The 22,917-nt window shown below is 41.7% G+C and overlaps 1 protein-coding gene across 3 annotated transcripts in view; it reads left to right on the top strand.

Annotated features, from left to right (window-relative positions):
• UGGT2 (UDP-glucose glycoprotein glucosyltransferase 2) overlaps positions 1–22,917 on the top strand; it is a 446,216-nt gene that overhangs the window by 271,924 nt on the left and 151,375 nt on the right. For 2 of the 3 annotated variants that reach the window (XM_040336105.1, XM_040336104.1), the window contains exon 24: positions 11,407–11,505. In XM_040336105.1, coding sequence (XP_040192039.1) covers positions 11,407–11,505 — 99 coding nt within the window. The remainder of the gene's footprint in view (positions 1–11,406; positions 11,506–22,917) is intronic. The other variant, XM_040336106.1, reaches the window with a different exon arrangement.

The following is a 22,917-nucleotide window of genomic DNA, read 5'->3' as shown; positions in this document are numbered from 1 at the left end:
TATATAAACATTTCATTTAGGTACAGTGTTGCATGAACGCGCAATTGTCATTCAAAAAGCGACCGCTCTGAAAATTGGCCTGGGCAGGAAGGGGGTGAAAGTGCCCAGTATTAAAGTTGTTAAAGTTCACTAAAACCTAGAGATCAGCTTTAATTCCCCAACCCCCTCCTTAAACGGGTTGTAAAGGTAAAAAAAAATCCCCTAAATAGCTTCCTTTACCTTAGTGCAGTCCTCCTTCACTTACCTCATCCTTCAGTTTTGCTTTTAAATGTCCTTATTTCTTCTGAGAAATCCTCACTTCCTGTTCTTCTGTCTGTCTGAGGCTTTCTCCCTGGTGTGGAGTGTCGTGCTCGCCCCCTCCCTTGAGGGGGGAGGGGGCGAGCAGGAGAGTCAGGACGCCAACTAACACACAGCTCCTTTCTCTTTCTGAAACGTAGAGAGGGTCCTGACTCACCTGCTCGCCCCCTCAAGGGAGGCGGCGAGCACGACACTCCACACCAGGGAGAAAGCCTCGCATTAATGTGTGTAGTTACAGACAGAAGAACAGGAAGTGAGGATTTCTCAGAAGAAATAAGGACATTTAAAAGCAAAATGGAAGGATGAGGTAAGTGAAGGAGGACTGCACTAAGGTAAAGGAAGCTATTTTTACGTTTACAACCCCTTTAATATTACAAGGGAAAACCTTCAGTTTTGGTATTTTCAGAAAAAACTAATAAAAATGTAAGCAGCAAATATTATGAATCTTGCATTCACAAAATATATTTTTTTAATGGGAACATAGCAAATATAAATTAGTTGTTATCCCAATTTGGATTAAAAATACTCCTTAAGTTAACATTTCAGTATAGATCCATTCTAAATATTACCCATACATTAAATAATCTAACATTTGGAATTTCACTGACAAGTAAAAAACAAATCACATTAATGCCTTGTTAAGAAAGCTTGTGATTTTGCATGCCTGTTGCAGTATCAAAGGGAATTATATTCTCGTTGAAAGGTATGTCTTTCTCATCTTTAGCCTTCTCTTACACACGTGATTCTTACAAGTGATTCTCTGTCTGTCTGTTCTTTATATAGGAGTATAGGTTTGAAAACTGATTAAAAAAACAAAACAATTCACAGTTTTTAGACTCCAATTGGTATACCTGCAAAATTTTTCCAGTGTATGAAAGACACTAGGATACTTGGGGGGCGGGGTCATTATGTGGAGATTGCAAAATACTATGAGCGAGAAGTTTGAATAAGAGCACACAAGGTGAGATTTGGCCAATTAAAGGGGTGATAAAGCAATCAAACATTCTGGCTGAAAGAATAAAAATAATAAAAAAATGGAAAAAACCTATGTTGTGCACCTACTTCTGCATACTTAAAGCTCAACTCCAGGAAACAAAAATTATCCCTTCCAGTAAGACTGTCCCACACTGCAAGGGTTATTTTCTTGTTTTGGTCTTGGGTAGTGGTCATCAACCCTGTCCTCAGGGCCAACTAACAGGCCAGGTTTTATGTATTAGCTTGGGAAATGCAGATTGGAATTCTGCAATCACTGAGCAGCAAATGATATCACCTGTGATGTATTTCAGTTATCTTACAAGCCTGGCCTGTTAGTGGGCCCTGAGGACGGGGTTGATGACCACTGGAGCAGATGCAGCAAATGCAGAATTACTTACCCAATCCTCGCCAATGGACCCCACAGCATCTTCTCTGCTACACTCCACCAGTCTAAGTTCCTGACGTCATTGAAAAAAGTGCTGGGTCTATAGCCTTGCACTTGACGTGAGAAACCGAGGGACATTCTACCATGCTCTGGAGGAGCAAAGCATTGTAAAGGCTCTTCTCTCTCCTTGACAAAGCAAGCAATTAACCCTTACAGTGTGGGCAGAGTCTGATATGCTTTAGGTCCTACATGCCACTTTTCAGGTATTTTGTGTAACTTTGGCAGTATTAAGTTGCTCAAGACCTCCCATTTCTTAATGTACAAACTGTATGAATCTATTTGGCACTGCCATTTTGAACATGCAGTTTACTATTAACAATGGAGTTATGCACTGGTTACCAGAGGCTTCACTGCCAATTTACTAGTTCTGGATAAAACTGTAATGATACAAGGGTCTATCACCTACTTCCCAAACACTACCTTAAACTTGTAATAAATATTCTGCATAATTGAAAGCAGGGGAAAAAAAGAAAAACAACCGTGTTCTTGTCATGAGTCACACATAATTGCTATTCATTTGGGTTCAATATGTTTTATTTGTAGTAAACAAAGCAAAGGTATAACTGGAAGCGGTTATGGTTCAGTACAAACCCTGGGTTTACAAATGTTTAATGCATAGCTTTATACACATACAGTATATAACAATATGAGATTGAAATGGTGATTCTAACTGTGTGGATATTTTCATGTAATGTTCTAGTCATATATACCGTATTTATCGCGGTATACCGCGCACCCCTAAAGTTGCCCCGAATCCTGTGGAAAAAAAGTTTTTTTTGTACTTACAGTTTTGGTGTCTTGCGCGGCGTCCATCGGCGGCCTCGTTGGGTCCGGCGTCCTTCTGCGGCTTCGGGTGTCCTCTTCGTCGGGTCCGGCGTCCGTCTGCGGCTTCGGGTGTCCTCTTCGTCGGGTCCGGCGTCCTTCTGCAGCGTCCTCACGTCCTCCCCGCTCGTTTCCCGCGCCGAGTTTGAATACTGCGCCGACATATACAGAGCGCAGTACACTCGTGTATTGTCGGGCAGGCTCGGCAACTCTCGCGCTGACGTCCTGTACGTCCAGGACGTGAGCGCGGAAGGAGCCGAGACTGCCCGACTATACCCGAGTGTACTGCGCTCGGTATATGTCGGCGCAGTATTCAAACTCAGCGCGGGAAAGCGGGTATTGGCGTATACTGCGCACCCACGATTTTGCCCTGATTTTCAGGGCAAAAAAGTGCGCGGTATACGCCGATAAATACGGTATATTTTTTTTTTCCATTGACCAATATCCAGCATACATTTAAAATTCTTGACTACATTTCTGTTAACCTGTAAACTTGTTGTAGCTCTAAAAGGCCTCATTCATACAGGGATACTTAAGCGTACACCCATGTGAGAGCTATGTTTGCATTCATACAGTGCCTTGCAAAAGTATTCACCCTCCTTGGTTTTTTACCTATTTTGTTACATTACAGCCTTCAGTTCAATGATTTTTTAATCTGTATTATATGTGATGGATCAGAACACAATAGTCTAAGTTGGTGAAGTAAAATTAGAAAAATGTATACATAAAACAATTTTTCAGAAATAAAAAAACTGATAATTGGCATGTGCGGATGTATTCACCCCCTTTGTTATGAAGCCCATAAGAAGCTCTGGTGCAACCAATTACCTTAAGAAGTCACATAATTAGTGAAATGATGTCCACCTGTGTTCAATCTAAGTGTCACATGATCTGTCATTACAGGCTGAAACACCTAAGCAAGAGGCACCACTAACCAAACACTGCCATGAAGACCAAGGAACTCTCCAAACAAGTAAGGGACAATGTTGTAAAGCACAAGTCAAGGTTAGGTTATAAAAAAAAAAAAAATCTTTGATGATCCCTAGGAGCACCATCAAATCTATCATAACCAAATGGAAAGAACATGGCACAACAGCAAACCTGCCAGGAGTCTGCCGTACACCAAAACTCACAGACCGGGCAAGGAGAACAATAATCAGAGAGTTGGGTTTTATGGCCAGAAGAAAGCCATTACTTCCAGCAAAAAACAAAATGGCACGTTTTGAGTTTGCGAAAAGGCATGTAGGAGACTTCCAAAATGTATGGAAGAAGGTGCTCTGGTCTGATGAGGCTAAAATTGAACCTTTTGGCCATCAAAGAAAACACTATGTCTGGCGCAAACCCAACACATCACATCCCCCAAAGAACACCATCCCCGCAGTGAAACATGGTGGTGGCAGCATCATGCTGTGGGGATGTTTTTCAGCAGTAGGGACTGGGAAACTGGGACCGTGCCCCAGTGTGAAAGGGGCCTTACCATTCACCCGCCTAAAGTCAATACTTTGTAGAGCCACCTTTTGGGGCTATCACAGCTCCAAGTCGCTATGAGATTGCCACATCTTACCAGTGGAATTTTTGCCCATTCCTCCTTGCAAAACTGCTCCAGTTCCTTCAAGTTGGATGGTTTGCGTTTGTGAACATCAATCTTTAAGTCTGACCACATATTTTCTATTGGATCGAGGTCTGGGCATTGACTAGGCCATTCCAACACATTTACATGTTTCCCCTTAAACCACTCAAGTATTGCTTTAGCAGTGTGTTTGGGGTCATTGTCCTGCTGGAAGATGAACCTCCAGCCTAGCCTCAAATCACACACAGAGTAGTATAGGTTTTTCTCAATAATATTACTGTATTCAGCACCATCTTTCCCTCAACTCTGACCAATTTCCCAGTCCCGACTGCTGAAAAACATCCCCGCAGCATGATGCTGCCACCACCATGTTTCTCTGTGGGGGTGGTGTTCTTTGGGTGATGTGTTGGGTTTGCACCAGACATCGCGTTCTCTTTGATGGCCAAAAAAGTAAAATTTTTAGTCTCATCAGACCAGAGCACCTTCCTCTATACATTTTGGGAGTCTCCCACATGCCTTTTCACAAACTTAAAATGGGCATTTTGTTTTTTGCTGAAAGTAATGGCTTTCTTCTGTCCACTCTGCCATAAAGCCCAACTCTATGGAGCATATGGAGTATTGTCGTCCTATGTACAGATACTGCAGTCTTTGCTGAACAGCTCCTCCAGGCTTAACTTAGGTCTCTGTGCTGCCTCTCTGATTATTGCCCTCCTTGCCCGGTCCGCGAGTTTTGGTGTGCGGCTGTTTCTTGTCAGGTTTGCTGTTGTGCCATGTTCGTTCCATTTTGCTATGATAGATTTGATGGTGCTTCTAGGGATCATCAAAGATTTGGATATTTTTTTATAACCTAACCCTGACTTGTACTTAACAACATTATCCCTTACTTGTTTGGAGACTTCCTTGGTCTTCATGACAGTGTTTGGTTAGTGGTGCCTCTTGCTTAGGTGTTGCAGCCTCTGGGGCCTTTCAAAAGGGGTCATGTGACACAGGTGGACATCATGTCACTAATTATGTGACTTCTGAATGTATTTGGTTGCACCAGAGATTTTTATGGGCTTCATAACAAAGAGGGGTGAATATATGCGTACATGCCAATTATCATTTTTTTTTTATTTCTGTAAAATAGTTTTATGTATATATTTTTTTAATTTTACTTCAGCAACTTAGACTATTGTGTTCTGATCTATCACATATAATTAAGATAAAAAAAAAAAAAAAAACATTGAACTAAAGGCTGTAATGTAACAAAATAGGTAAAAAGCCAAGGGGGTGAATACTTTTGCAAGGCACTGTAACTGCAGTTCTCCAGTTCCTTCTCTGTACTACTCACAGTTCCATACGGATTGTATCACTTTGTAGAGAAGAGAAGACTGCAGTTAACCACTTAAGCCCCGGACCAATACGCTGTCTAAAGACCCAAGGTGTTTTTACAATTTGTCACTGCGCTGCTTTAACTGGTAATTGCGCGGTCATGCAATGTTGTACCGAAACGAAATTTGCGTCCTTTTCTTCCCACAAATAGAGCTTTCTTTTGATGGTATTTGATTGCCTATGCGATTTTTATTTTTTGCGATATAAACGGAAAAAGACCGAAAATTTTGAAAACAAAAGATTTTTCTTATAACAAAAAGTAAAAAATATCAAATAAACTACATTTTAGTCAAACATTTAGGCCAAAATGTATTCAGCCACATGTCTTTTGTAAAAAAAATCGCAATAAGCGTATATTTATTGGTTTTCGCAAAAATTATAGCGTCTACAAACTAGGGTACATTTTCTGGAATTTACACAACTTTTATTTTATGACTGCCTATCTCATTTCTTGAGGTGCTAAAATGGCAGGGCAGTACAAAACCCCCCCAAATGACCCCATTTTGGAAAGTAGACACCCCAGGGAAACTGCTGAGAGGCATGTTGAGTCCATTGAATATTTTTTTTTTTTGTCCCAAGTGATTGAATAATGACAAAAAAATAAAAATAAAAAAAAATTACAAAAAGTTGTCACTAAATGATATATTGCTCACACATGCCATGGTTATATGTGGAATTGCACCCCAAAATACATTCTGCTGCTTCTTCTGAGTACGGGGATACCACATGTGTGGGACTTTTTGGGAGCCTAGCCACGTACGGGACCCCGAAAACCAAGCACCGCCTTCAGCATTTCTAAGGGCGCAAATTTTTGATTTCACTCCTCACTACCTATCACAGTTTCGAAGGCCATAAAATGCCAAAATAGCACAAAACCCCCCCAAATGACCCCATTTTGGAAAGTAGACACCCCAAGCTATTTGCTGAAAGGCGTGTCGAGTCCATGGAATATTTTATATTTTGACACAAGTTGCGGGAATATGACAAACTGATTTTTTTTTGCACAAAGTTGTCACTAAATGATATATTTCTCACACATGCCATGGTTATATGTGGAATTGCACCCCAAAATACATTCTGCTGCTTCTCCTGAGTACAGGGATACCACATGTGTGGGACTTTTTGGGAGCCTAGCCGCGTACGGGACCCCGAAAACCAATCACCACCTTCAAGATTTCTAAGGGCATAAATTTTTGATTTCACTCCTCACTACCTATCATAGTTTTGAAGGCCATACAATGCCAAGATGGCACACAACCCCCCCAAATGACCCCATTTTGGAAAGAAGACACCCCAAGCTATTTGCTGAGAGGCATGTTGAGTCCATGGAATATTTAATTTTTTTTGCCCCAAGTGATTGAATATTGACCAAAAAAATAAATAAAAAATAAATTACAAAACGTTGTCACTAAATTATATATTTCTCACACATGCCATGGTTATATGTGGTATTGCACCCCAAAATACATTCTGCTGCTTCTCCTGAGTACGGGGATACCACATGTGTGGGACTTTTTGGGAGCTTAGCCGCGTACGGGACCCCGAAAACCAATCACCACCTTCAAGATTTCTAAGGACATAAATTTTTGATTTCACTCACACAAATCTTGAAGGTGGTGATTGGTTTTCGGGGTCCCGTACGCGGCTAAGCTCCCAAAAAGTCCCACACATGTGGTATCTCCGTACTCAGGAGAAGCAGCAGAATGTATTTTGGGGTGCAATTCCACATATAACCATGGCATGTGTGAGAAATATATCATTTAGTGACAACGTTTTGTAATTTTTTTTTTTGGTCAATATTCAATCACTTGGGGCAAAAAAATGTAATATTCCATGGACTTAACATGCCTCTCAGCAAATAGCTTGGGGTGTCTTCTTTACAAAATGGGGTCATTTGGGGGGGTTGTGTGCCATCTTGGCATTTTATGGCCTTCAAAACTATGATAGGTAGTGAGGAGTGAAATCAAAAATGTATGCCCTTAGAAATCTTGAAGATGGTGATTGGTTTTCGGGGCCCCGTACGTGGCTACAGGAAGAATGTTGCGCTATTATTAAAAAACTAAACTAAACAAACAGTTGATACCCAAAAAAAATATATATTGAAAATATTATGAATGCAAAAAAACCCTAAATGAAAGAGGAAAAAAATGAATAACTGGCAAAAAGAGTCTTTGTGTCAATCAAAAAATCGTTGCAAGCAAGTTCTTCAATATTGAATAGACTGTTGGAAACATATGCGATGATCGACACCACTAGATAGAAAGGTGGAGGCTTACCGGATGGCAAGCAATGACCAGCTTGCGGCTGCAAACCCCAGCCAGGGCCTTTTGATGATCCTCGTAGGGGGATGACAAGGGGGTGGATGTTGAAGCTTCCCGCACCAAGAGCCACAAGATCACGGCGTGTCACACACAAAAAGAAGGAACTCCTCTATTACCTGCTCAGTGGTCACTCGGTGGCCTCCAGCTGATGTACAGAGTGAGAAGGGAAGAAGTGTGAGCCCAATCACTGTATACAGACCACCATGTCACAGGAAAGTCCCAATATCTTCAATCCCTGAACACACAAATGACCACACATCACATGGACCCAAACAGTCTATTCAATATTGAAGAACTTGCTTGCAACGATTTTTTGATTGACACAAAGACTCTTTTTGCCAGTTATTCATTTTTTTCCTCTTTCATTTAGGGGTTTTTTGCATTCATAATATTTTCAATATATATTTTTTTTGGGTATCAACTGTTTGTTTAGTTTAGTTTTTTAATAATAGCGCAACATTCTTCCTGTTCCTTACGTGATTTGTGTTTGTATGACATTGTCATGTTGCAGCTTAGCTAGTTATTCTATATGTTAAAGCGCGGTATTTCCTTTTCCGTACGTGGCTAGGCTCCCAAAAAGTCCCACACATGTGGTATCCCCGTACTCAGGAGAAGCAGCAGAATGTATTTTGGGGTGCAATTCCACATATAACCATGGCATGTGTGAGAAATATATCATTTAGTGACAACTTTGTGCAAAAAAAAATCAGTTTATCATATTCCCGCAACTTGTGTCAAAATATAAAATATTCCATGGACTCGACATCCCTCTCAGAAAATAGCTTGGGGTGTCTACTTTCCAAAATGGGGTCATTTGGGGGGTTTTTGTGCTATTTTGGCATTTTATGGCCTTCGAAACTGTGATAGGTAGTGAGGAGTGAAATCAAAAATTTACACCCTTAGAAAGCCTGAAGGCGGTGATTGTTTTTTGGGGTCCCGTACGCGGCTAGGCTCCCAAAAAGTCTCACACATGTGGTAGCCCCGTACTCAGGAGAAGCAGCAGAATGTATTTTGGGGTGTAATTCCACATATGGGGGGAGTATGTTTTGCGCGTGGGTGTAAGCGTTACTGGCACTAACTAGCTACCTAGCGGCACCAGCGACACTAATACAGCGATCAGAAAAATTATCGCTTAGTGATGCTGGCAATAGGGGGGTGAAAGGGTTAACTCTAGGGGCAATCAGGGGTTAAAACCTTTATTAGAAAATGTATGGGGGTACCTAACGCTATAAAAACCTAGCGGGCGAACCTCAAAAAATAACTAGCTACCTAGCGGCACTAATACAGCGATCAGAAAAATGATTGCTTAGTGACGCTGGTAATAGGGGGTAAAAGGGTTAACTCTAGGGGCAATCAGGGGTTAAAACCTTTATTAGAAAATGTATGGGGGTACCTAACGCTATAAAAACCTGGCGGGCGAACCTCAAAAAATAACTAGCTACCTAGCGGCACCAGCGACACTAATACAGCGATCAGAAAAAAACGATTGCTTAGTGACGCTGGCAATAGGGGGTGAAAGGGTTAACTCTAGGGGCAATCAGGGGTTAAAAACCTTTATTAGAAAATGTATGGGGGTACCTAACGCTATAAAAACCTGGCGGGCGAACCTCAAAAAATAACTAGCTACCTAGCGGCACCAGCGACACTAATACAGCGATCAGAAAAACGATCGCTTAGTGACGCTGGCAATAGGGGGTGAAAGGGTTAACTCTAGGGGCAATCAGGGGTTAAAACCTTTATTAGAAAATGTATGGGGGTACCTAACGCTATAAAAACCTGGCGGGCGAACCTCAAAAAATAACTAGCTACCTAGCGGCACCAGCGACACTAATACAGCGATCAGAAAAATGATCGCTTAGTGACGCTGGCAATAGGGGGTGAAAGGGTTAACTCTAGGGGCAATCAGGGGTTAAAACCTTTATTAGAAAATGTATGGGGGTACCTAACGCTATAAAAACCTGGCGGGCGAACCTCAAAAAATAACTAGCTACCTAGCGGCACCAGCGACACTAATACAGCGATCAGAAAAACGATCGCTTAGTGACGCTGGCAGTAGGGGGTGAAAGAGTTAACTCTAGGGGCAATCAGGGGTTAAAACCTTTATTAGAAAATGTATGGGGGTACCTAACGCTATAAAAACCTGGCGGGCGAACCTCAAAAAATAACTAGCTACCTAGCGGCACCAGCGGCACTAATACAGCGATCAGAAAAACGATCGCTTAGTGACGCTGGCAATAGGGGGGTGAAAGGGTTAACTCTAGGGGCAATCAGGGGTTAAAACCTTTATTAGAAAATGTATGGGGGTACCTAACGCTATAAAAACCTGGCGGGCGAACCTCAAAAAAAAACTAGCTACCTAGTGGCACGAGCGACACTAGTACAGCGATCAGAAAAACGATCGCTTAGTGACGCTGGCAAAAGGGGGGTGAAAGGGTTAACTAGGGGGTGATCAAGGGGTTAAAAGTGTTAGGTCCAGTGTAGCCCCCTACCCCCCCCCCCCCCAATAAAGGTTTTAACCCCTTGATCACCCCCTAGTTAACCCTTTCACCCCCCTTTTGCCAGCGTCACTAAGCGATCGTTTTTCTGATCGCTGTATTAGTGTCGCTCGTGCCGCTAGGTAGATAGTTTTTTTTGAGGTTCGCCGCCATGTTTTTATAGCGTTAGGTACCCCCGTAAATTTTCTAACGCTATAAAAACATGGCGGCGAACCTCAAAAAAAAACTAGCTACCTAGTGGCACGAGCGACACTAATACAGCGATCAGAAAAACGATCGCTTAGTGACGCTGGAAAAAGGGGGGTGAAAGGGTTAACTAGGGGGTGATCAAGGGGTTAAAACCTTTATTGGGGGGGGGGGGGGGGGGCTATCCTGGACCTAACACTAACTGCCTGACACTAACTGCCTGTCACACTGAAACTAAATGCAGTGATCAGTAAATGATCACTGCAATTTAGTGACGGTGTGACAGGGGGGGGCTGGTGGGGGTGACGGGGGGGGGATCGTAAGCCTATGTGTCTGTGTGTCAGTGTAGTGCTTGTGTACTCACTGTGTGATGTCTCCGCTCCTCCGCCGGACGAAAATACCGGCGGGAGGAGCGGTGACATCACTTCCTCCTCTGCCTGTGTTTACAATGCAGGCAGAGGAGGGCGGGGGAGGAAGCTGATTGGCTGGGGAGCGATCCGGAGGGGGCGGACAAAAACGAACTGCCGCCCCCGCATCCCGGATCGCTCCTGAAGATTACCGACCCGCGCCATGTACCGGGGGGGGTCCCGATCGGACCCCCGACCCCCGTCAAGCAGGGCACGTACAGGTACGTTGATGTGCCTGTCCGTGCCATTCTGCTGACGTATATGTACATGAGCGGGTCGGGAACTGGTTAAACAAGTAAAACCCATGTAGGAGGATTTTTTTTTTTAAATCTCTCTATCATCTGAGGCTATTCACTTCACTGGGTATATGTGAGCGGTTACATCCACTTTAAGTATGGCTGTGTGAACGAGGCCTTAAATTATTGTAATTGCATAACTTTTGTCCTTGTTACTCAACTATGTTTCTTGTATTTGCATTGTGTTATAATAAAAATGTCACATTTTTGATATTTTTAAGTAGTGCAAGTGATTTGGTTATGAAGGTGGATTCTCTTCTCTCATCTATGTCCAAAGGAGAGTCAAGGCAAGACTTACAGTTTGGGAAACAGAAACATAGGTAATGACTTTTAAAATGTAATGTGTGTGTGTGTGTGTGTGTGTGTGTGTGTGTATATATATATACCTATATATATATACATATATATATGTATGTATGTATGTATGTATGTATGTATGTATGTATGTATGTATGTGTGATATATATATATATATATATAGACCATGCACTGAAGAATACTGTATTTAAAGTAAAACATGTCTACCTTTGTGAAAGATATTGGGATTTCTGGTGTACTCTTTGCAGATTTTTTTTGTGTGGTGTAATATATGTGATGTTGTATAATGACTGTATTTGCACATTTAATCCCGACTTTAATCATTTCAGGTTTTAATATATTCTGAGAAGTGTTTTAATAAAACGTGCAAGAAATATGCAAATGTACTCTTAAAACAAAATCTTTTTCTCTAGAGCATGTTCCAGTAATATTTTTTTTTACTTTGTTCCTGTGAAAAAAACACTTATTTCTAGCTGTGACATCACCAGTCTTGTAACTTTGCGTGCTTCTTAATGTTGCCAACATGTGCAACCTGGAATCCTTTGCTCTGCTCCTAGCAGTGGAACCTGTCCTGTTTAACCACTGTATGATCTTGGCCACTGTGCTGCAGCTCAGTTTCAGGGTTTTGGCAATCTTCTTATAGCCTAGGCCATCTTTATGTAGAGCAACAATTATTTTTTTTCAGATCCTTAGAGAGTTCTTTGCCATGAGGTGCCATGGTGACCAGTATGAGAGTGTGAGAGCGATAACACCAAATTTAACACACCTGCTCCTTGTAACACTAACAAGTCACATGACACAGAGGATTTGGACATTTTCACTTAGGGGTGTACTCACTTTTGTTGCCAGCGGTTTAGAGATTAATGGCTGTGTATTGAGTTATTTTGAGGGGACAGCAAATTCACACTGTTATACAAGCTGTGCACTCACTAATTTGCATTGTAGTCAAGTGTCATTTCTTTAGTAGTGTCACATGAAAAGATATAATAAAATATTTAAAAAAATGTGAGGGGTGTACTCTTGTGAGATACTGTATGTCCTGTTATTGGAGTCCTTTTTGTTGGATATGGCCAGTTCCTCTGTCCTTTGAGATAAGGTTTTTTCTTACAGTCATGTAGGACTTTATGGCCCAAATCACACAGTTATTTGCTGACTCTTACCACAGAGGCCACAAGCATACCCCTGGCTCTATCCCAGCAGGTTCTGTATCTGATCCACCTCTGGCCTGGGTACCTTTGGGCCCTCAGTCGTTAAGACTGTGTCTGATTGGAATCACTCCACTCATACAGTTCAGCAAAAAAAACAGACAAATGTTGACTTCTCACGAACGGGACTGCTGGAAAATTTCAGCTCTAGCAGCGCTACAGCCAGTAGGCTGCAGTACTAATAAGTGTATTTTGACAGTGGGGAGGCAGGGGAGTCTCCCAATGTCCGAATACTATAGTGCAGTGGGAAGAATTTCCACATTCACACCGAATGTGTGGATGGGGGGGAATGTTTTTTTGTTTTTCAGCCGGCTGGCTAACCCATGTAAGCGCAGCTTTACCGTCCATGCAATGACTCCAAAGTAAAGAGAACATTTTGACTTTTCTCAAATGTGTGCATCACTCTGAAACTAGAAGATTAACATGTTGCTTTTTACCACTGCTGCGGTTGATTACTTGCATAGAGCAAAAGGCTCTAGCTTTAAACTTCAGTTGTGATGGTTTGTTGGGGGCTTCCTGGCTTTCTTTTTTTGCATTGGTTTCCTGTTAGTACACATGCATAGGACAAACTGTGGAAACTGTATCCAAGAAACATCTGATCCACATGGCCTTCGAGGGTCGACTTCTCTTCAGAACAACATTTACTATCATTAAGAATAGGAGAGGTAACTGTCAGCGCAGATACAAAGTGCATGTATAAGTAGGGGTATGGTGATTAGTCCATTAGAAATAATAGTAACAGGCAGTTCAATGGTTAAAAATGCAGGTGATGTGGCTGTTCAATGGCGGCTGCTGTCCTCCGAGAGCTGTCTCTGTGGTAAACATCAGCCTGAAGACTCCACACATTTTGCTATCTTCACTTTTAAGCAGCCCATGGATCCAGGACTAGGACTACAGGATGTTACAGATGAGCCTTCTTTCCTTACCGTCTTGTAAGTGTGTTTTGTACAATGTGTCATTAAAAGAACCTATTTAATACTGCACTTAGGTGGTGCTTCCTTTCTCTACCCCTCTACTATCATTATCAAGAATGCTACTGGTGACAGGAGCACACATTGTCCACAGAAAAAGTAGCCCAAAGGACTGCAAAATCTTTTTTCTTTTTATTTGTTGATACATGTCTTTTATTTCCCAGCTCTAGTGCCCTCCATGTTGAGGCCCCCCTTAAGCTTGACTCCTAGTCAACCCACAAGGATTGGGAGTCGAAGTCTGACAAATCTTTAGATAAGCCTTTCTCTGCTTGCTGATCCTCCTCCCCCCACTTTCCAGAGTAGGGGGATATTCGTTAATCTTTGTGGACACTTGCATCTCAAATATTTGAGTGCAGGAGGTCGTATACTGAAGCTACAGAGTGGAGTTTTATTCCACGCCCCTCTTCAGTTTCTCACCTCTACTTCCCTGTGTGCACTGATTAGAAGATCTTTGTCAAGCCCTCTTCCGGACCAAGGTGTCATTACCCCTATTCCTGTAGCAAAAAGGTTTCAAGGATTGTACTCCAACCTGTTCACAGTTCCGAGACCCAAAGGTGTTACGGTTCTAAGAGTCCATGCACACAGAGCTTAAAAATGCCAGTTCTTTTGGCAGAAAAAAATGCTCATACACAGTGGATATAAACAATTTACATACCCCTGTTAAAATGTCAGGTTTCTGTGATGTAAACAAATTAGACAAAGATAAATAAGTTTAGAACTTTTTCCACTTTTAATGTGACCTATAAACCGTACAACTCTGTTGAACAACAAACTGACATCTTTTATGTGAAGGAAAATAAAAATAAAAAAATATTATGGTTGCATAAGTGTGCAGACCCTTAAACTAATGCCGCGTTACACACGGTCGTTTTTTTGTGATGGAAAAAAAGACATTTTTAAAAACGTCATTTAAAATGACCGTGTGTGGGGAAAACGTTGTTTTATGTCTTCTGAAAAACTACAAAAAAAAATTTGAACATGCTTCAATTTTTTGTCGTTTTTCAAAACGTCGTTTTTTGTGTCATTTAAAATGATAGTGTGTGGGTAAAACGACGTTTAAAACAACGTTTTTAAACCCGCGCATGCTCAGAAGCAAGTTATGACGTGAGCTTGAATGGAGTGCCGTCGTACGTGCTGAACGTAACCGCGCTTTGCTAGAGCATTTTGAAAAAACGATGGTGTAGGCAACGTCGTTTTTTAAAATGAAATTTGAAAAACGTTGTTTTGTTTCATGATATAAAACGTCGTTTTATTTCATCACAAAAAACGACCGTGTGTACGCGGCATAATACTTTGTTGAAGAACCTCTTCATTTTATTACAGCACTCAGTCTTTTTGGGTATGAGTCTATCAGCATGGCACATCTTGACTTGGCAATATTGGCCCGCTCTTTGCAAAAACACTCCAAATCTGTCAGATTGTGAGGGCATCTCCTGTGCACAGCCCTCTTCAGATCACCCAACATATTTTCAATGGGTTTCAGGTCTGTCTGGGCCATTCCAAAACTTTAATCTTCTTCTGGTGAAGCCATTCCTTTGTTGATTTGGATGTATGCTTTGGGTCATTGTCATGCTCAAAGATAAAGTTCTTTGGAACTGTTCTTAATTCCCTCTACCTTGATTAAGGCCCCTGTTCCAGCTAAAGAAAAACTGCTCTAAAGCATGATGCTGCCACCACCATGCTTCACTTTGGGTATTATTATATTTTTTTTGGTGATGTGCAGTGTTTTTTTACACCAAATATATCTTATGGAATTATACACAAAAAGTTGAGCCTCGGTTTCATCAAACAATAACACCTATTCCCACAAGCTTTTGGGAGACTTCAGATGTGTTTTTGCAAAATGTAGCCAGTCTTGGATGTTTTTCCTTGTAAGAAAAGGCTTTCCATAGCCCAAACATATGCAGAATACGGGAGATTGTCATCACATGTACCACACAGCCAGTACTTGCCAGATATTCCTGCAGCTCCTTTAAGCTCCTCTTGGCAGTCTCTCTCCCCTATTTTCTTCTCGTCTTTTTTATCAGTTTTGGAGGGACATGCAGTGCTTGGTAATGTCACTGTCGTGACATACTTTCTCCACTTGATGATGACTGTTTTCACTGTGTTCCATGGTATATCTAATGCATTGGAAATTATTTTGTACACTTCTGACTGATACCTTTTAACAATGAGATCTGTAATGCTTTGGAAGCTCTATTTTGTTGCAGGATGCGACTAAGAAAATGTTAGGAAAGACCTACTAGAACAATGTTTATCAACTCCAGTCCTCAAGTACCTTCAACTTGATTTGATCACTTTTACTGCCTAAGGCTGGGTTCACACTACTACACTACTTTCATCCTACTTTGCTCTGTGTTCAATGTTTCCCTATGAGAGCATCTTGTAGCGTCCTACACAAGTCGGTCCGACTTTGAAAATGCTCCCTGTACTACTTTTGGTCCTACATTGATCCTACTTCAGGCCCATTGAATATCATTGAAGTCGGACCAAAGTAGTATCCTGTTCATGAAAGTAGGATGGATGTAGGACCAATGTAGGATAAATGTAGGACCAATGTAGCAGAGCAAAGTAGGATGAAAGTAGTGTAGTAGTGTGAACCCAGCCTTAGTATTTACCACAGCCATTTCATCTGAGGGAAATCCTGAAATCATGACCTGTTGGGGGGAAACATTGTACTAGAACAGCTGAACTTTATTTGGGGTTAATTAGAGCCACTTTAAATGATGGCAGGTGTGTACTGACTCCTATTTAACATGAGTTTGAATGTGATTGCTTAATTCTGAACACAGCTACATCCCCAGTTATAGGAGAGTGTGCACATTTATACAACCACATTATTTTATTTTTACTCCCCTCCCCCAAACAATTTCAGTTATTTAAGTTTGTTTTTTAATTGAGTTGTACAGTTTATTAGGTCACATTAAAGGTGGAAAAAATGTTCTAAAAAATTATTTATCTTTTTGTCTCATTTTCTTTTTTTACATAACAGAAACCTAACATTTCAACACAGGTGTATAGACTTTTTATATCCACTGTAGAGCGTTTTTGTACATGCATTTAGGAGCATTAAGCGTTGTTTTCTGCCAGAAAACTGCTCTCAAAAACCGAGTCAGAAGGGTTTTTATTCTGCCTCTAAACGCTGAGCTTAAAATTATGTCTCTAAGGGCCAGATCCTCAAAAACCAGGCGCAACTTAATTTTTGGCATTTAAGTTACACCGCCGCAAAATCTCTACCTAAGTGCCCGATCCACAAAGCACTTACCTAGAAATTTTGAGCGGTGTAACTTAAATCCGTCCGGCGCAAGGCGTTCCTCTTCAACTGGGGGCGATTCCCATTTAAATTAGGCGCGCTCCCGCGCCGGCCGTACTGCGCATGCTCGTGACGCCATTTTCCCGACGTGCATAGCGCGAAATTACGTTACGCCGAGCTTTGTGGATCGCGACGGGTCAATAAAGTTGCCTCGGGGAAAAAAAAAAGATAAGGCGAAAAAAAAAAAATTTAAAACAAAAAAAAAAATTGCGTCGCTGGACAGAAGGGTCTGCTTTTACATGGTGTAAACAGTTTACACTTTGTAAAAGCAGCCCTAATTTTGCGTTTGCAAACTAAAACTTACGGAGAAAAAACGAAGCGTAAAAGCTTCGTGGATCTCCGTAAGTGCTAATTTGCATACCCGAGGCGGCATTTCGACACGAAATGCCCCCAGCGGCGGATGCGGTACTGCATCCTAAGATCCGGCAGTGTAAGTCCCTTACACATGTCAGATCTTCTGCCTAACTATGGGAAACTGATTCTGTGGATCAGTTCCATAGTTAGAAACAGGGATACGACGGCGTAACAGCAGTTACGCCGGCGTATCCCTTTTGAGGATCAGGCCCTAAATGTCCTAATGTGTATGAACACATAAAATAACATTGAGTTGCTTCTACAGGCAAAACGTTAAAGTCCTCTAGAAGTGTGCATGAGACCTCAATATCTTCATTTGAGCTCAGAAATTCACCATCGATTCCACTAGCTGTCAATGGCTCCCTTGGCCAAGGGAGATTTTTTGGCTTCTGTGTGGATATCAAAGATGTATATCTACATATCCCTATTTTCCCAGCACATCAGCCTTATCTACACTTTTCTATGGGCAACCTACCTACTAGCTAGTTTGCAGCCCTGCCATTTGGTCTCTTTTCTGCACCAAAGTGTTAGCCCCAGTATTAGACCTTCTGCGCTCTCGTGGGATACTTGGACTACCTTCTCAAATTCAACCTCTCCAATCCAGGAGTTGTCCGACTCTCCACATATGCATACGGTTTTTGGGCTTGATGATGGCTTGTTTCAAGGGAGTTTAATTTTCCAAATGTTACTCCAGACCTCTGCAATGCATCAATCTGTTATCGTGGAGTAATTTATCCAAGTCCCTGGATGATTTGTTTCATACCAGATTACCCCTGACCTTGTGGCTCAGGAATATGGCTCTGGAAAATCCTTCCTTTGTATCTTGAAGATCCTCACAATGGGTGACAGCCTGTTGAGCTTGGGAGGAATCTTGAGCACCTTGCTATTACAGAGGTCTTGGTCTCTGATCATCATCCTGGAACTTTTGGACATTTGGCTTTCTCTGCTATCCTGCTTGAAGATTATTTGGTTCGGATTCAGTTGGACAATGCCACAGTAGTAGCATATACAGCAAGAATATTCAGAGCTGTTGGACTGTGCAATCTATCTGCCGTGGCTGTGTATGTTTTTATAAGCATTCACCACTGATGATGTGAGCTGTCTGCTGCTACTTGTAAACATACACAGGCTTGGTAGATTGATCGCACAGCGCTGAGTAGATCAGGTGGATCATCAATCAAGCCTATGGTCTCAAGGATTCGTTCCACCCTTTCCTGTTAAGGCACACTGTACTAGATCTGTGCTTGCTTCTTGGGCCTTTCAGGATCAGCAGCTATTTTCCAGATTTTCAAGGTTTCTTTTGTTCACATGTTCTCGAAAATCTACCAGGTGGACATTGCGACCTCATCGTATACCAGCTTTAGATGTAAGGCCATTCAGATGACTCTTTGAGCTGCATGAATTCCCCAGATCTTTGTTTTTTTAATGCCTGTTGAAGTTTGTTGCTGTGTTGTCCACCCTTTATTTGCTTTTGCAAATCCAAAGACGAAAACCTTTTTTTGTCCTTCAATGGAAAAGAAAGAAAATAGGAATTTTGCACTCCCCATAAAAAAATGATTTTCTAGGAGACTATTGAGGAACACCCCTGTGTCTTTATGATCATAGTTTTGGTACAGCTTGCTACAAAACTGAGGCATTCTGGTAGTAGGAGGAGTTTTTTTCCTTGAATGCCCCACAGATTTTTTTTTCCAAGTGTTCAATCTTTATTTAGGCATCAGAATAACTAAAATCCTTGCTGTGTCCCTCAACGGACTCCAACAAATGATATGGTGGGTACACCAATCCTTGTATCCTGGTAATATCACAACATATATAACCTATTTTGATGTACTCCTTTTTAAAGGGGTTGTAAAGGTTTGTCTTTTATTTTCTAAATTGGTTCCTTTAAGCTAGTGCACTTACCTTTTCCTTCCATTTCCTTTCTAAATGTGTTTTTTCTTTGTTTGAATTTCTCACTTCCTGTTTTTCCTCAGTAAGCTTTCCACCATCATCCGAGCAGTGGAAAGTAATTTAGAACAGCTCACTGAACACCTTACTGAGGAGGAACAGGAAGTGAGAAATTCAGACAAAGAAAACAAAGAAAAAAAACATTTAGAAGGGAAATCGAAGGAAAAGGTAAGTGAACCAACAATGCACCAGCTTAAAGGAACCTATTTAGAAAATAAAAAACGAACCTTTACAACCCCTTTAATAGTAAATTCTTATAAATACATTGCGAGTTGTTGAATTCTAGATATTTGGAGAACATGTTAATGTGTTTTGATGTTGGCAAACAGAACCTATTCTGTATTTTATTTGTCAAAGAGTACACGTAAAGATGCACATCCTGTAGCTCTGAACAGATGAAAAAAGTAAACATAAGTTATTTATGGCTTATGGCAAACAAATATGATTTTTTGAGCAGACCTTCACATTGCTTCTTTCTTTACAAAATATGTCTGTCAAACAAAGTACTTTTAACTACAGATTCTCTGCCACTTGATTCTTCTATAGTGATAACAAATATTTCTCTGTTTGATCACCATCAAGAGTGACAATTTTTAGCACTAAGCGAGTACAGATAATACAGAAAATAATAATTATTTCACTGTGCATACCACATAGACTGAGGTGTATTGGATTCAAAGCAGACATTTACCTAAAGGTAAAAAAAAAACAACTGCCATGAGAGAAAATGTAAGCTGTCCTTTGCTTCTGTAAATGGTAGTTTCATGAAATAATATTGATCCTCTTGGTTCAGTAGGTTTAAGTCACTAACCCAAGTTAAAGTGGAGGTTCACCCAAAAACTAAATTTTTAACATTAGATTGAGGCTTGTTTTGTGAAGGGGAATCGGGTGTTTTTTTTAAATCGAAGCAGTACTTACCGTTTTAGAGATGGATGTTCTCCGCCGCTTCCGGGTATGTGCTGCGGGACTGGGCGTTCCTATTTGATTGACAGGCTTCCGACGGTCGCATACAGCGTGTCACGATTTTCCGAAAGTAGCCGAACGTCGGTGCGCAGGCGCTGTATAGAGCCGCACCGACGTTCGGCTTCTTTCGGCTACTCGTGACGCGATGTATGCGACCGTCGGAAGCCTGTCATTCAAATAGGAACGCCCAGTCCCGAAGACCATACCCGGAAGCGGCGGAGAAGATCTATCTCTAAAACGGTAAGTACTGCTTCGATTTAAAAAAAAACACCCGATTCCCCTTGACAAAATGAGCCTCAATCTAATGTTAAAAATTATTTTTCGGGTGAACTCCCGCTTTAGGAATACGTTTTAAAGCTAAACGTCTTCCCTTGCATTGTGGGCATTGGCAATTAACTGCTCATTTATATCTAGAAAAATCTGATGTAAAAGATACTTCCTGATCCTCTGCTTCCGCAGACTCTTACATGCTGCTAGACCAGTCCCTGCAGTCTTTTCCCCTGAACTCTTTCGGTCCAAGGTCCCTTTGATGTTGTCATGACTGATACAGGAATGATAGCCGTGCATTGGACATGAGAACTCAAAGGGATAGTCCAATGCTGGATCAGAAGGTTGTGCCATTTTTAGAGAGCAGAGGATCAGGTAAGTAAAAGTGTTTTTACTGTCACCTAAACTAAATGAGCTGTTAACCCTTTTAGTTTTCCCGGGTTTAGCTTTTTCATTCTCTCGAGACAGATTTATCGTGGAATGGCATTCTGGCAAGATCATTACATAGTAAAAAGTGTTAAAATACAATTACTAGAAATGGGTTACTCTGATGTCCCTGTTGTCAACCGTATACCAAATACCCATTTATTTGGTGATGTATTCAAATATTCGGATTGGATTATCCTTTAATGTCACTCATGTGACATTGTATCTTGCATTTTAGCATTCAGCACATGAACAACATTATCTCTATGAAAGGAAAGTATTTCAGCAGTTTTGGGCTTTCTTTGCTTAGTCATTTAACCAGCAACACCTTTTAGCATAGATTTTATTTTTGTTTTAGAGTATGGAAGGGTTAAAACCTCCAAGTGAATTAAAGATTTTTCCTCAACTCTTGCTTTTGGTGACAATTCTAAGGCCCCGTACTCACGACCAAACATGTCTGCTGAAACTGGTCCGCAGACCAGTTTCAGCAGACATGTTTGGCCGTGTGTTGGCCCGAGCGGACCATTTTCGGGCGGATCGGACAGGTTTCCAGCGGACAACTGTTTCCTGGACTTGCTTTAAAACAGTCCGCTGGAAACCTGTCCGCCCGGACATGTACGGTCATCTGTACAGACCTACCGTACATGTCCTGCCGCCTGCCATCCCTCGCATGCGTCGAATGACTTCGACGCATGCGTGGAAGCATTTTAAAGGCAGGCCGCCCACGTCGCCGCGTCATTGTCGCGGCGACACCGCGGACACGCCCCGCGTATTGTTTACGCGCGGACTTCTGTTCGATGGTGTGTATAGCCATCGAACAGAAGTCCCCGGGCAGTCCCCTGCCAGACATGTCCGATGGAAACGGTCTGCAGACCGTTTTCATCGGACATGTCCTGCCGTGAGTACAAGGCCTAAGTGTTTGAGTTTCCTATCACTTTCAGTCTCAGTGACAATAGTCACAAGGACATATAAGGGGGACACAGGCAGACACATAAACAATTTTAAAGGCCCTTTTTTACCATTAGCTTATAAACAAGGTAATAAATATGCATGTCAAGTTTAACCATTAACATTTGAATAAATTTTTGATTGTCAGTAGCAGATATATAAAGTAAGGTAAATAAAATGTAAAATTGCAGCATGCTTGTTTGTTTGTTTTTTATTTCTAATCCTGTAAGGCCACATTCAAACTGGTAGTGTCAAACCTGCATTTCTTTGTGTTTGGAGGAGATTTGTAAATGCATATAAGTCAGGGAAGCACGTGCACTTGTACACCTCCCACTCCCATCTTGCTTATCTCACCCTACTTCTGCTAACCTCTGGGGATATCTCCCCTAATCCCGGTCCTCCAGTATATCACCCCGGCACCCTCCCTCTTCCAGCATCTGCCACAATTTTCTCTATCTTATCTCAATCCTCTTGCTCCCAAAATCCACCCTCCCCTTCTTATGTGCCCTCTGGAATGCCCACTCTGTCTGAAAAAAGCTCACTTCTGTTCATGACCTTTTTGTCTCCCACTCCCTTAACCTTAGTGTAATCACAGAAACGTGGCTTCAAGAGTCAGATTCTGCCTTGCATGCAGCCCTCTCCCATGGAGGCCTCCACTGGACTCACTCACCCAGACCCAGTGGTTGGAAAGGAGGTGCAGTTGGTTTGCTTCTGTCTCCCCTGAGCACCTTTCAAGTTCTGTCTATCCCTCCTTCTCTATCCTTTTCTTCTTTTGAGACACATTGTATTTGTCTGTTTTCTCCCATTTCTCTAAGGATTGCAGTGATCTAAAGGGGGGAAAAAACTGCGCTAAACCAAATAAATATATAAATGTGTAAAAAAAGCAGCTAGCACACAAACAAACAAAGTAGAGCAAGAGATAAGGGACAATAGTGCAGCGCTAAGTATGTTGTGTACAATACTTATAGTGACAATGTCCATGTGAAGACCATACACCACAAGCAATGCGATGCTGGAGGA

This window comes from Rana temporaria, chromosome 2 (assembly GCF_905171775.1).
Source record: "Rana temporaria chromosome 2, aRanTem1.1, whole genome shotgun sequence".
Taxonomy (NCBI): domain Eukaryota; kingdom Metazoa; phylum Chordata; class Amphibia; order Anura; family Ranidae; genus Rana; species Rana temporaria.
This window is presented reverse-complemented; position numbering and strand designations above follow the sequence as displayed.